This window comes from Borostomias antarcticus (genome assembly GCF_949987555.1).
Source record: "Borostomias antarcticus genome assembly, chromosome: 17".
NCBI lineage: Eukaryota > Metazoa > Chordata > Actinopteri > Stomiiformes > Stomiidae > Borostomias > Borostomias antarcticus.
The window spans coordinates 23,821,410-23,835,769 of NC_140250.1; the positions used below are offsets into that span (position 1 = coordinate 23,821,410).

The 14,360-nt window shown below is 45.3% G+C and overlaps 1 protein-coding gene across 1 annotated transcript in view; it reads left to right on the top strand.

Annotated features, from left to right (window-relative positions):
• Window positions 1–6,604, top strand: part of epsti1 (epithelial stromal interaction 1) — a gene marked incomplete at its 5' end in the record, with an annotated part of 16,844 nt that extends 10,240 nt beyond the window's left edge. The window contains 3 exons of the mRNA XM_084452293.1: window positions 258–331; window positions 510–694; window positions 5,887–6,604. Coding sequence (XP_084308419.1) covers window positions 258–331; window positions 510–694; window positions 5,887–6,014 — 387 coding nt within the window. The 3' untranslated portion in view covers window positions 6,015–6,604. The remainder of the gene's footprint in view (window positions 1–257; window positions 332–509; window positions 695–5,886) is intronic.
• Window positions 6,605–14,360: the final 7,756 nt, after the last annotated feature.

A 14,360-nucleotide genomic window follows, 5' to 3' on the forward strand; every position in this document is an offset into this window, starting at 1 on the left:
CCGGTTACAGTAACATGGTTGAATATTAACCATGCGATTCATGATATGCATAGTGCTTTTATTTTGTGGGTCCCCAGAACATAAAAGAATATCACACATCATCATACAGTATAATATATTATAATATTACACTGATATTAGTATGTCTGACGGCTTTCTTGTTTTGGCCTGTAATCGCGCTCTTGATCCGGATCTTGATTGGTCTAGCCAGGCGTCCTGCTGAATGACCAGGTGACAGAGGTGTCTTTCTTTCGCAGAGTGAGGTCCTGGAGGAGCGACGGAGAGAGGAGGAGGACGAGAGGAGGAGAGATGTCCAGAAGGAGCACAGACAGTGAGTGGGCGTGGCGTTGATCTGATATCCGACTCGGATCCAGCTGTTGCCTACATGGCCCCTCCTCGACGGACAATGGAGATTTCCTCTTTCTCTTTACTTAAGAGAACTCTGTACATTACAAATAGATGCTGAGTAATCTGCACTTTTAACAGCAGAGGTGAATGTGTCGCCGCAGGGTGAACTCAGCCTTCCTGGACAGGCTGCAGGGTCTGGGGGTGCAGGGAGAGATGGAGCGCCCCCCTGTGGCGGAGGAGGAGAACAGCAGACACGGGCATACCCGGGCCTCCGCACCAAAGGACGCCCTCGGTCCCCAGGAGCCTGGCCCGGCACAGTGGCCCTCAGTCTGGGCAGAGGAGGCCGGTGAGATGCCCTCCCCTGGAGACCCCCTCCGCAGATGGGAGGGGAAACTCTGCTTTCCACTCGCTATAGACCCCAAAACTGGGTCTGGCGGATGTAGCCTCACGCTGCATCTGCCTTAGAGCGGTAAAATGCAAAGTGATTGGCCCCAGACTACCTCGTAGCCGGGCGTCGCCAGCCTGATCTCGCGAGCTCACATTCTATTTCACTCCGCAGATCAGTCTGAATATCCAAACGTTCTAATTGAATCCACTCGTACCGAGATTGGTTTGTGCCAATCGCAATCATTTATCTAATATGGGGCGGGTTTTATAAGATGACGGAACAGAGGAGCGCCATAGAGGTATTTTCGCTGATTGGTTGTAGATCTATCCAATTGTGTCCAGAGGCATTCTACGCCCGTTGGTAACGCCCCTTGGGAATCGGAAAGCAACTCTGAGTTTCCAGACCCTCTGCATTTTTGTGAATTGGGTCTGGCGAAGCCAGGCTAACTATCTAGAGCCTGCCTACTCCAAAATGGTGTCCGACGGATGCGACCTCGCCTTAGACCGGATCTAATATGCAACGCAAACAGCCCCAGACTAGTTCCTGCTGGGGTTCCCATCTCTCTCTATCTCTTTGGCACTCGGCTGATCCACTTTTGTGTGTGTGTGTGTGTGTGTGTGTGTGTGTGTGTGTGCACGTGCTTGCGAGTGAGTGAGTGAGTGAGTGAGTGAGTGAGTGAGTGAGTGAGTGAGTGAGTGAGTGAGTGAGTGAGTGAGTGAGTGAGTGTGTGTGTGTGTGTGAAAGTGTGTGTGAAAGTGTGTGTGTATGTTTAGTCTGTCTGAAGTCTAAGAATGTCTGTCACTTCTGACTCCAAATATAAGTGGTTGTGCATGTTATTCAGCAATCCTGCCACTACTTGTCTGTGTGTGTGTGTGTGTGTGTGTGTGTGTGTGTGTGTGTGTGTGTGTGTGTGTGTGTGTGTGTGTGTGTGTGTGTGTGTGTGTGCGTGTGTGTGTGTGTTTGCGTTCACATGTTTGGGGGGTATATTATGTAGGCAAGGCAAGTTTATTTGTATAGCACATTTCAGCAACAAGGCAATTCAAAATGCTTTACATGAGACATTAAAAGCATCAAGACAAAGTGCAAGAAACACATAAAAGGTCATATTAAACTAAATAAAATAAAATAAAGGACATTTAAAACAAAATGCAGGAAAAATTAATTAAAGGAATAAAAGTTACAGTGCAGTGTATGAATGAATAACTATTTTATTTAATAAAAAGCAGCGGCAAAAAGAAAAGTCTTCAGTCTTGATTTAAAAGAACTGTGAGTTGCAGCAGACCTGCAGTTTTCTGGAAGTTTGTTCCAGATATGTGGAGCATAAAAACTGAACGCTGCTTCTCCATGTTTTGTTTTAACTCTGGGGACAGAAAGCAGACCTGTGCCGGACGACCTGAGAGGTCTGGATGGTTCATAACATAGCAGCAGATCAGAAATATATGTTGGCCCCAAACCATTCAGTGCTTTATAAACCAACAGCAGCAGTATTTTCAAGTAAATTCTTTGACAAACAGGAAGCCAGTGTAAAGACCTGAGAACTGGAGTAATGTGATCCACTTTCTTATTCTTAGTGAGGACTCGAGCAGCAGCGTTCTGAATCAGCTGCAGCTGTCTTTTTTTATAGAGAGACCTGTAAACACACCGTTACAGTAGTTGAGTCTACTGAAGATAAACGCATGGACAAGTTTTCCCAGATCCTGCAGAGATATAAATCCTTTAATCCTTGATATATTCTTCAGGTGATAGTAGGCTGATTTTGTAATTGTCTTAATGTGACTGTTGAAATTCAGGTCTGAGGCCATGACGACGAAGATTTTCGTTTGTGGTTTTTAGCATTACTGATTGGAGCTGAGCGCTGCAAAGACAATTACTTCAGTTTTATTTTTGTTTAGTTGAAGAATGTTCTTGCACATCCAATCGTTGATTTGTTCAATGCACTTACTCAGCGCTTGTATGGGATTATAGTGCCCTGGAATTTGTGTGTCGTCTGCGTAGCTATGGAAACATATTTTGTTGTTATATAATTTGAGCTAGTGGGAGCATGTAAATGTTGACCAGAAGAGGCCCCAGAATGGAGCCTTGGGGAACTCCACAGGTCATTTTTGTCCACTCAGATTTGTAATTGCCTATAGACACAAAGTAGTCCCTGTCCTTCAAGTAGGATCCAAACCAGTCTAGCACTGTGCCAGAAATTCCCAGCCTGTTTTCCACTCGGGCTAGTAATATGTTGTGGTCAACCGTGTCGAATGCAGCGCTGAGATTCAATAATACTAAGACTGAAATTCTGCCATTGTCTATGTTTAAATGGATGTCATTGAAGCCCTTAACAAGAGCAGTCTCGGTGCTGTGGTGTGGCCGAAATCCTGACTGAAAGACATCAAAACATTTAGTGCCAAGAAGTTGTTCTGCTGTTGAAAAACTGCTTTTTCAATGATTTTACTTAAAAACGGGAGGTTTGATATGGGCCTATAATTGTACATTTTTGAGGTGTCTCGATTATTCTTTTTTAAGAGTGCCTTGCCGACTGCAGTTTTCAGGGTTTGGGAACACACCTGAAAGAAGAAGTAGGGTTAATTAATGGATCGAACCCCCTCTGGGTGTGAGCGTGGATGTGCTGGCCTGGAATGGCGCTAGGGTGAATGAAATAAAACAAGGCTTGTCTCTCACACAGGCTGGAAGAGGAGAGCTCCAGACAGCCTGCTGGGAGAGCAGACAGTACAGGGAGACAGCATGCAAATGTTTCAACACCGACAAGACACAAACAGACACACACACACACACACACACACACACACACACACTTATGCAGACGGAGAACACATATTCACACACACACACACACACACATATACACACAGAGAAGAAGAGCACGAGTGCACACACAGAAGCAGAGCACGCACACACACACACCTATACAAACACACACATTCACACACTGTGCTGTGTAGCACTAATTATGTGCTGTCAGTAAGTAAATTCTCTGGCAGCATGCAGCCTACAGTACTTTACACCAGTCTGACAGCTGATTGGCTCCTGGCCAGACTCAGATGGAGAGAAGAGACTCCTGTCAAACCCCAGTGTTCCTTCGTGTGGAGTGGCACGTCACATCTGAGCAGTGACTGACGGAGTTTATGGCAGGTCGCCTTGACGCCCGAGTGACTTTATTTTATTTTTTTGCCAAAGTCCTCACAAAAGCACAGCAGCAAACAGCCACTTGAGTTGCCTGATGGAAAAGGTTGACTGATTTCTCAGACATAGTGTTTGTTTTGGTGCACCAGCCCCGACCCCAACCCCGATCCCGACCCCAGCCCCAGTCCCACGGCCTCAGAGCTTTCCTCAACATTAGTACACAGTAGCACCCCATAACTGAATCCTCTCTGTGGCTTACCAAGGCCATCCATCACCGAACCATGTTCAGTGATCCAGATGGTACCGAGGGCTGGCACACAGCGCTGGCAGCACCAGGGTTGTGGGTTCAACTACCATGGTTAAATCCCACATTATTCTGCATACATCTGTCAGCTAGCGTCCATCAGCTACATCCACTAGCCTCTGCTACCTCGAACCCACGTCATTGTGCCTTGGCCATTAGCATCCACCAGCTAGATGCTGCATAATTCAGTCATCGCTGATCTGCCAGTGAAGTCCATATTCAGTCAGCATCCTGTACGTATGTAGCCAGAGAGATGATTAGCCTGCCATCATCTAATTTCCTGTCCGACTTCATCTCCTCCCTGGCTCTGTGATGGACCCTGTTCTCTGAGAGACCCAGCTGCCCTACTGTGGCACACACACACACACACACACACACACACACGCACTCACGCACTCACGCGCGCATACGCACGCACGCACACTGTCAGACATTCAGCGCCTCTCCGAGCTCAGGGGGAATGTGGCGTAGAGGATAAGTGGGGTTTGGCTCCCGGGCTGGTTGGCGTGGTACGGCGTGGTTAGAGGACCAGGATAGCTCGGTTGGCACGGACAGGCTGGCAGTGGAGGTGGGCAGAAGGACTGCGGTGGAAGACCAGGCTTCTCTCTCCTCTTCTCCTCTCTCCTCTTCTCCTCTCTTCCCTCCGGTCTTGTGTTCGTCTGTCTGTCCGTGCTGACTGAACCAGACGCCCCCAGCAGAGCATCCTGGGAGCGTCCTCCCTGACTACTGGATAGGGCTGGCGTGTGTGTGTGTGTGTGTCTCTCTCTTTCTCTCTCTCTCTCTCTCTCTCTCTCTCTCTCTCTCTCTCAATCGACAGTAGAATATCAACTGTCAGAAAACTTTTTTTGTGTGGAATAATGACTTAAGACAACTACATCTAGTGTAACATTTGCTATCTAAATCATCATAATAGTAAATTATTGATTAGAATTTGAAAAACAAATACGCAAGTATTTGTGTATGATATGTACGGTATGTGCTATATTTGTGTATTTAATGTAACAGGGTTTGTGTCTCGTCAAGCAAGGTCAAATTATTTTTTTTTCCAGATTGTGAAAGTACAGTTTGTAAGCTTTCAAATGGTGTCATTCTTTGGCATAGATGAAGAAGAAGATATGCTTACTTGAATGTTTTTAGATCTAAAATCAGCTAGCTGAGAAATCCCCCTTCAAACATTTTGAGCTTTTCACGCCTCAGACAGGCAGGTAATGGGAATAAAACAAGCCTGCTTTGCGAACAGATTAATAGCATTTAGTGATCTTACAAATGTTGTTTGTTATACTGTGTGCCTTCTTAAAAACTCCTAGTTTCGTAATATGCCCCCCCCAAAAAAACAACAACACATTTTTCTTGTTAAAAAAAAAAGTTGGGGGGATTTTGCGCAAAAGGGGCGCGGCCTACATGAGGCACATCGCACTGGCGCCAGTCACGTGACTGTGTGGTGTCTCACCCAAGGTGTCTCGCTCTCTCTCTCTCTCTCCCTGTGCATGTGTGTGTACTGTCATGCTTGACGGTGTGTTTTCCTATCTCTGCGTGTTGACGGCGTGTTTTCCTATCTCTGCGTGTTGACGGCGTGTTTTCCTATCTCTGCGTGTTGACGGCGTGTTTTCCTATCTCTGCGTGTTGACGGCGTGTTTTCCTATCTCTGCGTGTTGACGGCGTGTTTTCCTATCTCTGCGTGTTGACGGCGTGTTTTCTCGACTCCCGATCCTCCTAGATCCTGACTACGAGTGGATGGTGATGAAGATGCAGGACCAGTTCCCTGACTCTGACAGGGCCTTTCTGGAGGACATCATCCTGCAGTGCAACGGAGACTACCAGCAGGCCTGCCAGCTCCTCCAGTGACACTCTATCAATTGATTATCAATGAAACACAACGACACCGGTGTGTTGGACACAGAACAAGCCCATCGTCTCCCACTGAGAAGCAGCTCAATATATAACCTCCATTGAAATTGTTTTGGTCCACGGACCATGTTTGATCATCTGTGTCAGTGAAAGTCCATTAAAAGCTGCTCATAAGCCACATATCAATAAATAGTCATTTGCTGATTATTAGTTATGTGTTTGTTAATGGATTCATAAGTCATTCTCCGTTTTCTCTGTTATTGATTTTCAGTGATGTGCATTTGAACAAATGAGCTGTTCCATCGTGATGAATCATGTTATTTACATCCTTTGTGTTTTAACCAGCTCAGTGTGTGTGGATGGAAAAATCTGTCCACAAATACACGCTGTTTTTGCATTTGTCTACAAATGCATTTGTCTACATCTACAAAGGATAATCAAAGGAACACGTAGACTATTTGTAACATGAGGTTTGCAGCTGTAGAAGTTGACTGGGTTGTTTAGACAACAGAAGATGTTCTTTATAGCTTTATTCACATGTATTTGCTTTCTAATGTAGTTTATGCCAGTATATTTTCTTGCTCGTCTTGATGCGGCGGCGGCGGCAGGCCTTAATAAAGAAGTATCCATGTCTGGTGAAGCTCTTCTCTCCGTCTCTCTGTCAGGCGAGTGATTAGTGAACGTGCCCAGCGAGACCCTCCCTGTGAATTAGACCACAGTGTTTATAAACAGGAATAGAGTTTCCAGGCTGGCACTAAGATCCGGACGGTGGGGGGGAGAGGGCCCACATTCAGGCATCATTCACTGGACAATGGAGATGGTTATCACCTGTTGCACAAAACAAAGAACCCATCTCTCTCTCGCTCTCTCTCTCTGTCTCTCTCCCAGGGTGCTGTGTTCCTGTAAAAACTCCCCTAGTTACAGTATGAAGTCATAGTAGAAGTGTTCATTGTAAATGTCACACCGCAAAGGCACCAGAAATGAGCTGGAGATGATGCTGTCTGGGCAGCTGTGTGCGTGAGTCTGTGTGTGTGTGTGTGTGTGTGTGTGTGTGTGTGTGTGTGCGTGCGTGCGTGTGTGTGTGTGAGAGAGAGTGTTTCTGTTTATTATGCTTCAATGCATCTGTGAATCCATGGTATGTGGCATGTGGGCGAATGTGTGTCAGAAAAAAAACATCCTTGTCCTCATTTCTGAGATGAATGGTGTGTGTGTGTGTGTGCGTGTGTGTGTGTGTGTGTGTGTGTGTGTGTGTGTGTGTGTGTGTGTGTGTGTAGAGCTAGTACCATCTCAGGACAGAGCTCTGGTCTGAGTGTAATCAGAGCGGTGTTGTGATGAGAGCAGGCTGGAGGAGGGCATCTCTGGACATCTCTCACAGTCTCACTCCCACAAGCCTGACACCACAGGAACACTAACAGCAATCTAGGCTGTGTGCCCGTGTGCATGCCCCTGTGTGTGTGTGTGTGTGTGTGTGTGTGTGTGTGTGTGTGTGTGTGTGTGTGTGTGTGTGTGTGTGTGTGTGTGTGTGTATGTCTGTGTGTGTGTGCTATGGCATTGGATATGGCGTTGGAAAAGTGCCACATCTCACCACACCAAGCTAACTGAGAAGTCAACTCACGTGACTAACATATGCCAGTATTCGTTGAAATTCCCATTGTATTTGATAGGTAGACGTGACATTCTCACGGAGAGACGGTCGTGGCGTAACGTCAGGCACTGTTTGCAAGTGTCCTGACGGCGGTGTAGCGCACGTTTGTTTGTGTTTCTTTTACAAACGTCTTAAAAAGCGCAGCAACTTACAAACGTCTTCGCGAGCATACGTGTCCCCGTACGTGTCTTCACATATAGGCCTATCTGCATTTATATCAAAGAATAATCGCCAAAAGAATAATACTGCGTGCATAATCGCAGGAGAATAGACTCTTTTACTAGGGGCTTCCATATGGTGCCACCAAGGACCAACGGAAATAATTATGTGACTTTTTGTGCTATCCTTGTCATGTTTACAGGCCTAATGCATTATTAAATCTGTGACTTTTTGTGCTAAGCTCGACCTTTTTATGATGCATGGCTCTACTGGCCAATAAGGTAAATTCAGCAAAAGAAGTCAGGTGTGTAGGTCATCAGTAGTTGTGCTGATATAGTTAAGGGATGCGCGATTATTAGTTTCAAGGGCATTCGTGTGTGAGAATGGCAATTCCTAATTTGAGTCAAATATGATAAAAAGCGGGGTTGACTTCATTTATATATAGCCTATCATGATGCATGATGTTTCACAAGGTTAATATAATTTTAGCCTATCAATATCAATGAAATATGTGATTATCAAGTCCCTTAGCATCATAAAATGATAAGATTACTTAAAAATAGATAATGTATCTCAAATCTACTTTATTAAAGTTCCTATACAAGCGTAAAGTATTAGCAATATTTTTTTACATTATAGTTAACATTAGTTAACATCCTTAGGCCAGTGAAAATATTTCAAATCTTTTCATGAGAGAATTTCCACACCAGGGTCAAATTAAAATGCGGACTGTGTCAGTGGCCTATGGAAAAACCTAGATCTACTTTTTTTTTTTTTTATGATGAAGATAATTTTTGTGCTCTGTATGGAGATTTTCCAAATCTCTGGTTGTCTCATAGGCTAAAATGGAGAAGCTCCATGCAAAATGTGACGCTAAGTTTGAACTAGTGTTAATGACTAAAGCTATAGGTCGGCGTGTTCAGTACAGCCTCTCTTGACCACACCTTCATGCTCCTAATGGTACAGTAGCAGACTGCTGTCTGGCAATATATATATGGCTGTCTGAATAATCTGACTCTACTGCTCTGACTATCAGACTGATAAACAGATCCTCTGCATGACAGAATGATTGTTCTGTCTATCTGACTGTCTGAACGGTGTCCCTGCCTCTCTACTTGACTGCTGTAGCCTACTGTCTAACCACCTGACTGTTCTTAATTTTGAATCTGAAGGGAAGGCACTCCCCACTGAGATTACTGTTTATTGACTGTAGTTCACTTGACCCCCTCCATACTTATCACCAAAATCTGGGACCTAAATGCCCCCCCCCCCACCCCCACATGCAGGTGGACCCTTGACTTCCTGATGGGCAGATCTGAGGTGGTGAGAATGGGCAGCAGCCACACCTCATCCTCCCTCACCCTCAACACAGGAGCACCATAGGGCTGCATCTTGCCCCCACTGCTGTATTCCCTGTACATACATGACTGTGTAGTCATCTATGAGTCTAACCTCATTGTCAAGTTCGCTGATTATACAGCTGTGGTAGGCCTAATCTCCCACAATGACAAGACTTACCTGGAAGCGGAGTGCACTGACCAAGTGTTGTCAGGACAACAACCTTCACCTGAGTAAGACAAAGGAGATGTTAGTGAACTAGGGAGGAAACAGGATAGGAACCACAACCCTGTAAATATGAATGGGGCCCCTTTGGAGAGAGTGGACTACTTCAAGTATCTTGGTGTCCAGATCGCCAAGGGCCTGACAAGGACAAAACACACAGACAGTGTGGTGAGGAAGTCACAGCAAAGGCTATTCCACCTCAGATATCTGAGGGAAATTCCAAGCTATCCGGACTACAGACTCTTCTCTCTGCTCAAGTCAGGAAGGAGGTACCGCATACTCAAAACCAACTTAGAAGGAGCTACTTCCCTCAGACCATCAGGATCCTGAACAGGGAGAATGCCTGCTGAACGCTGGAGTGAACTACTCAGCACAACAGCACCATATATTCTATATATAACTATCTGCCAATATATTTCCTTATAACTGTAGTATGATAATCACCATGTCATTCTCAGGAGATGACATGGCCTGGTAGAACTGTGATATGTAGGCTACTGTTGGCACAATGCTCGCTGGCTTGGCTATCTTACTGTATTTTAATTGTAAAATACTGTTAATTATCCATCCCTCACATGTAAATTAACAGTTAATGCAGTCAGGTTAACCAATAACAGTAGATAGCTGTCATTTATAGCATAGTATTTTACCAATAGGCCTAACTGTTAGATAACTAATTTATCACAGCAATCACGGTCAACACTCCGGAAATGTATAATCGAACGTGGCCTTACGGCAGACACCTCGCAAAAGCATGACTCCAACGCTGCCTCGGTACTCTGAATCCGCCCACCATTCAAAAATGATTCAAGCCATTCTGATGTGATTAGATTCGTTCTAGGGGTGAGATTGGTGAGAGTGGAAGTCCATTCCTTGGTAATTATTTGTTTTTGTAGTAACGTTAGTTTAGAATTTACCTCGCTGTCACATAACGTGCATTCCTAATAGGCTATTAACCAAAATAGGCCCATGTGCAGCCGCCGTGGTAACGTTAGCGAGGCGAATGCTGATCCATTTCAGCCGGTAGCCAGTTGGCAGGCTAACTAGCTAGGTAACGTTAGCTAGTTAACGGCAAGGCCCGGGTTTCCCGATAAAGAATCTTCTTAAGGAAACCCTTCTTAAGCAACCCTTTGTATGGGAGTTAAGAAGTACTTTGGAGTTAAGTGCTTCTTAACTCGTTCGGGAAACCCGGCCAAGGTGGTTAGCTAGCATTATAGACGTGTGCATGTGCCGATGTGTGCAAACTAGCTAGCAAGATACACCTGACATTGATTGGGTACAGACCAAAATTAACGTTAGCTAGCCAGCTAATGTTAGCTAGATAGCCGTAGCTAATTATTTTACTACACATAGCTGTTGGCTAGCGTTAGCCAATGTCCATTTCGTGTATTACATAAGACCGTTTCAGAAAACGGTTAGCTAGCTAGCAACCATACCTAACCACTGCCGTTTTTCGTCTTGCACATGGACCGTGGCACTAGATGGCTAACGTTAGCTAGTATTATGTGAAGTAAAATGAAGCCTACAAGCTTGTATTATGAAGCCTAGCCTCTAAAATGATTGCTAGTGAGTAGGTAGGTGAGTAGGTATTCTCAATGCTGGAACAAGCTGATCTACCTCATTGTCATTTGTTCAATGTTATAAGATGTGCTAATTCTCTTTATTCTCCTTTGCGGGATTATGAGTGGCAGTGCAAAGAATGTAGTCAGCATTACCAAGTGTGGTTCATTATGGCTGCACAATGGGAATATGCCAATAATCCTGCATCCCTATATGGTAGTAATTATAACTAACAAAATGGCTGTATTTTGTTGGTTAATAGTATTTTTCCGGTGAATGCAGAGATCTGGCAGTCCACATCCATGTCACAACTGGACCACTTCTCAGACAAGTTGATACAGATCCTCAAGAGCAAAGGAGGACTGAAGGGGCAAAGGATCAAGGAGGAAGATTTGGTTAGTAGAAATGCATATCCTTCCTCACTACTGGGGTGGTTATTGTAAGGGTTTCTTGTCCCTATAGCTGATAATTCAAACACATTTGATAAATGGCAAATTGCCTGCTTAAAATTTTTTTTATTTAAAGGTGCAAGAGGTTAGGCAACATGTAGGCTTCTCGTAACATTTTAATTTAAAGACTACGGCTGCGCTGATTGGAATTCATAGGCTAGGCCTATAGCCTAATTTTGGCCTTTCGGCTAAAATAGAACAAAACTCTTTGAAAATAAATATTGCCTACTTAAATAAAGTGTAAGAACATACAATTTGCATAGGCTAATTTCCATTCGATATTAATAGGCCTATGCATTTTTGCCATTTTTGCCTCAAGCTCCGTACCTCGATCAGGCTCCCTCTTGCTTGCTATGGTGGCCCGCTAGCCTATAGGCAGGTTTATCTTACGGCTGTTTTTTCATAGCATAGGCCTATAGCTTACACATTAACAGAACAAAGTGAATAGGCCTATTCGTTTTTTTATATTCAAAAGGAATCATAATATATTATATATAATTTAATTTTAGCCTATTGTAGGCCTAATACAATTAGGGGGAATTATTTTGACCGGAGATATTTTAATATATTGGACTTCAACAGATTTTTCCAGACAAAAACCGGTAATTACCGGCTAACGGAAACCCTGGTGTGTACATACCCTCTCCTGTGACCCATATAAGATCAAGAGGAAGGGGCAGGAGGAAGAGGAAAAGGCTGGCAGCCAGGGGACTAGGGAGGTGGCAGAGCACCTCAGACAGCCAGGGGACTAGGGAGGTGGCAGAGCACCTCAGACAGCCAGGGGACTAGGGGGGTGGCAGAGCGCCTCAGACAGCCAGGGGACTAGGGGGGTGGCAGAGCGCCTCAGACAGCCAGGGGACTAGGGAGGTGGCAGAGTGCCTCAGGCAGCCAGGAGCAGGTATGGCCGCTGCCCTGGTCCTGTCCTACTGTGGGAGGCCACTCCGGTTCCCAGGCAGCTTCAAAGACACAGTAACAGAGCCTCTTCCCCTCCCGCACATCCAAAATACACACATACAAACACACACACACACACACACACACACACACCCTGCGAGAGCGATTGATACTGAGCAGTTTCCTGTACGGTCACCTATAACAGCATACAGGGTTACTTTGTGTTTTTATTGAACAGAGTTTAGTCGGACCAGAGTACACAGGAAGGGCTGGCTTTAAACTAACTAACCCATACTAACACCTCCCACTTCCTCTGATGGCCACCCCGCTCTCCCAGGAGTCCACACGGATCCAAGTGTGTGTGTTTGTGTGTGTGTTTGTGCGTGTGTGTGTGTGGTTCTTTGCGTGTGTGTGTGTGTTTATTCTCATGAAATGTACTCTACTGAGATCAAATAAGAGTGAATTGAATCGGGAGACGTTTCACATGCACTGTGAAATTTGCATTTGTTTATTTTCTGTTCACCTCATCCCCACTGTTGCTCGCCACCACAGCTGGTGAAACCTTCATACCAGCTATTACATGTCAACAGTCAGATACACTAGAGAGAGAGAGAGAGATACTTAAAAACAGCTTAAAATATTGTATAGAGTATTTATATAGAGTATTTTATTGCCAGTGGCTGTGTCGCTGTCCATTCATTTACTACCTAATACTGTACATACAGTGAAATATTAGCCTGTCTACTTTTCAAGACAACAAGATATCAATCGTCACATCTAGAACTGAGAACAATAAGTCCCTTTGGGGAGCAGTTTTAAGGGTTCTTTGGAAGACGTCCATTACTTCAGCGCTGGTTGGAACACCGCCACACACGCACATGCATGCACGCACACACACACACACACCCACGCGCACACACACACACATAGTGTGAGTCGGGGATTCCCCGTGGGTGGTTCCCACTCTCAATGAGGTCACAAAGTTACACACACCCCGAGACTTCTGGAGGGAAAATAATAAAACAATAAAATATGTCAGATACACCCTTACACACGCAAACACACGCACGCACACACACACATACACACACACACACAGAGACAAAGGGAGAGATCTGGAGAATGTTTGGTTTCAGCTATATTGAACATTTCATGCGACAGAAATCACTTCCATTTGTTTGAGTCTTGGATCTATTACGTAGTGAGGTTACAGTAAGTCCAGTTCCAGCATGAGCTCATGTACCGTACAACCGTTGACAAGATCCTTTCTTCTAATGTCCCAAAGCCCCCCCCCCCCACTACGGCGTCAGCCAAACCCTTACTCTGTTTATGGAATAGACTGAGAGGGGCAGAGAGAGAGAGAGAGTTTCCCTAAGGTTTACGGGCCCGATCAGCCATCCTTACTGCGGTTTTGTTTCTGGAGGACCCCTGATGTTCAGACTTTGCTTTTTGGGGTTCGGTGACGTGCTGACCGACTGCTGGAGCTCCAAACCTCCTCCTGGAAACGGCTTTGTGAAAACCGGCAGACCTCGCAGTGACCTGGGAAAGGGTGCCAGACGCAGGGCTGAAACATGCAACCGTACTTTCACACACACACACACGCACACACACACACACACGCACGCACACATAAACAAATACAAATATACACACATACACGCACACACAAACACACATACACAAAAATGCATGCAAATGCTGACACACACGCACATGCACACACGCACATTACACAGTTAAACCACAACTGAGTCACTGCGCTTCCTGGGGAAAATCGGCTCCACAAGAACAAGGACCAGAGACACGCCTCAACTGCTGGCTGGTACCGCTGACAACAGAGATTTAGAGTACGCACACACACGCACACTCACATACACACACACACACAAACACACACACACTAGCAGGTTGTGTATGGAGAGAAACTGGGGGAGTCTGAGGCAGAGGTATGCAGGGGCGCTAGCGATCTCATCCTGTACCGTTTCCTGTGTGGTCCATATCTGGGCTCTGGCATTATACACACACACACACACACACACACACACACACTCTCTCTCACACACACACACACAC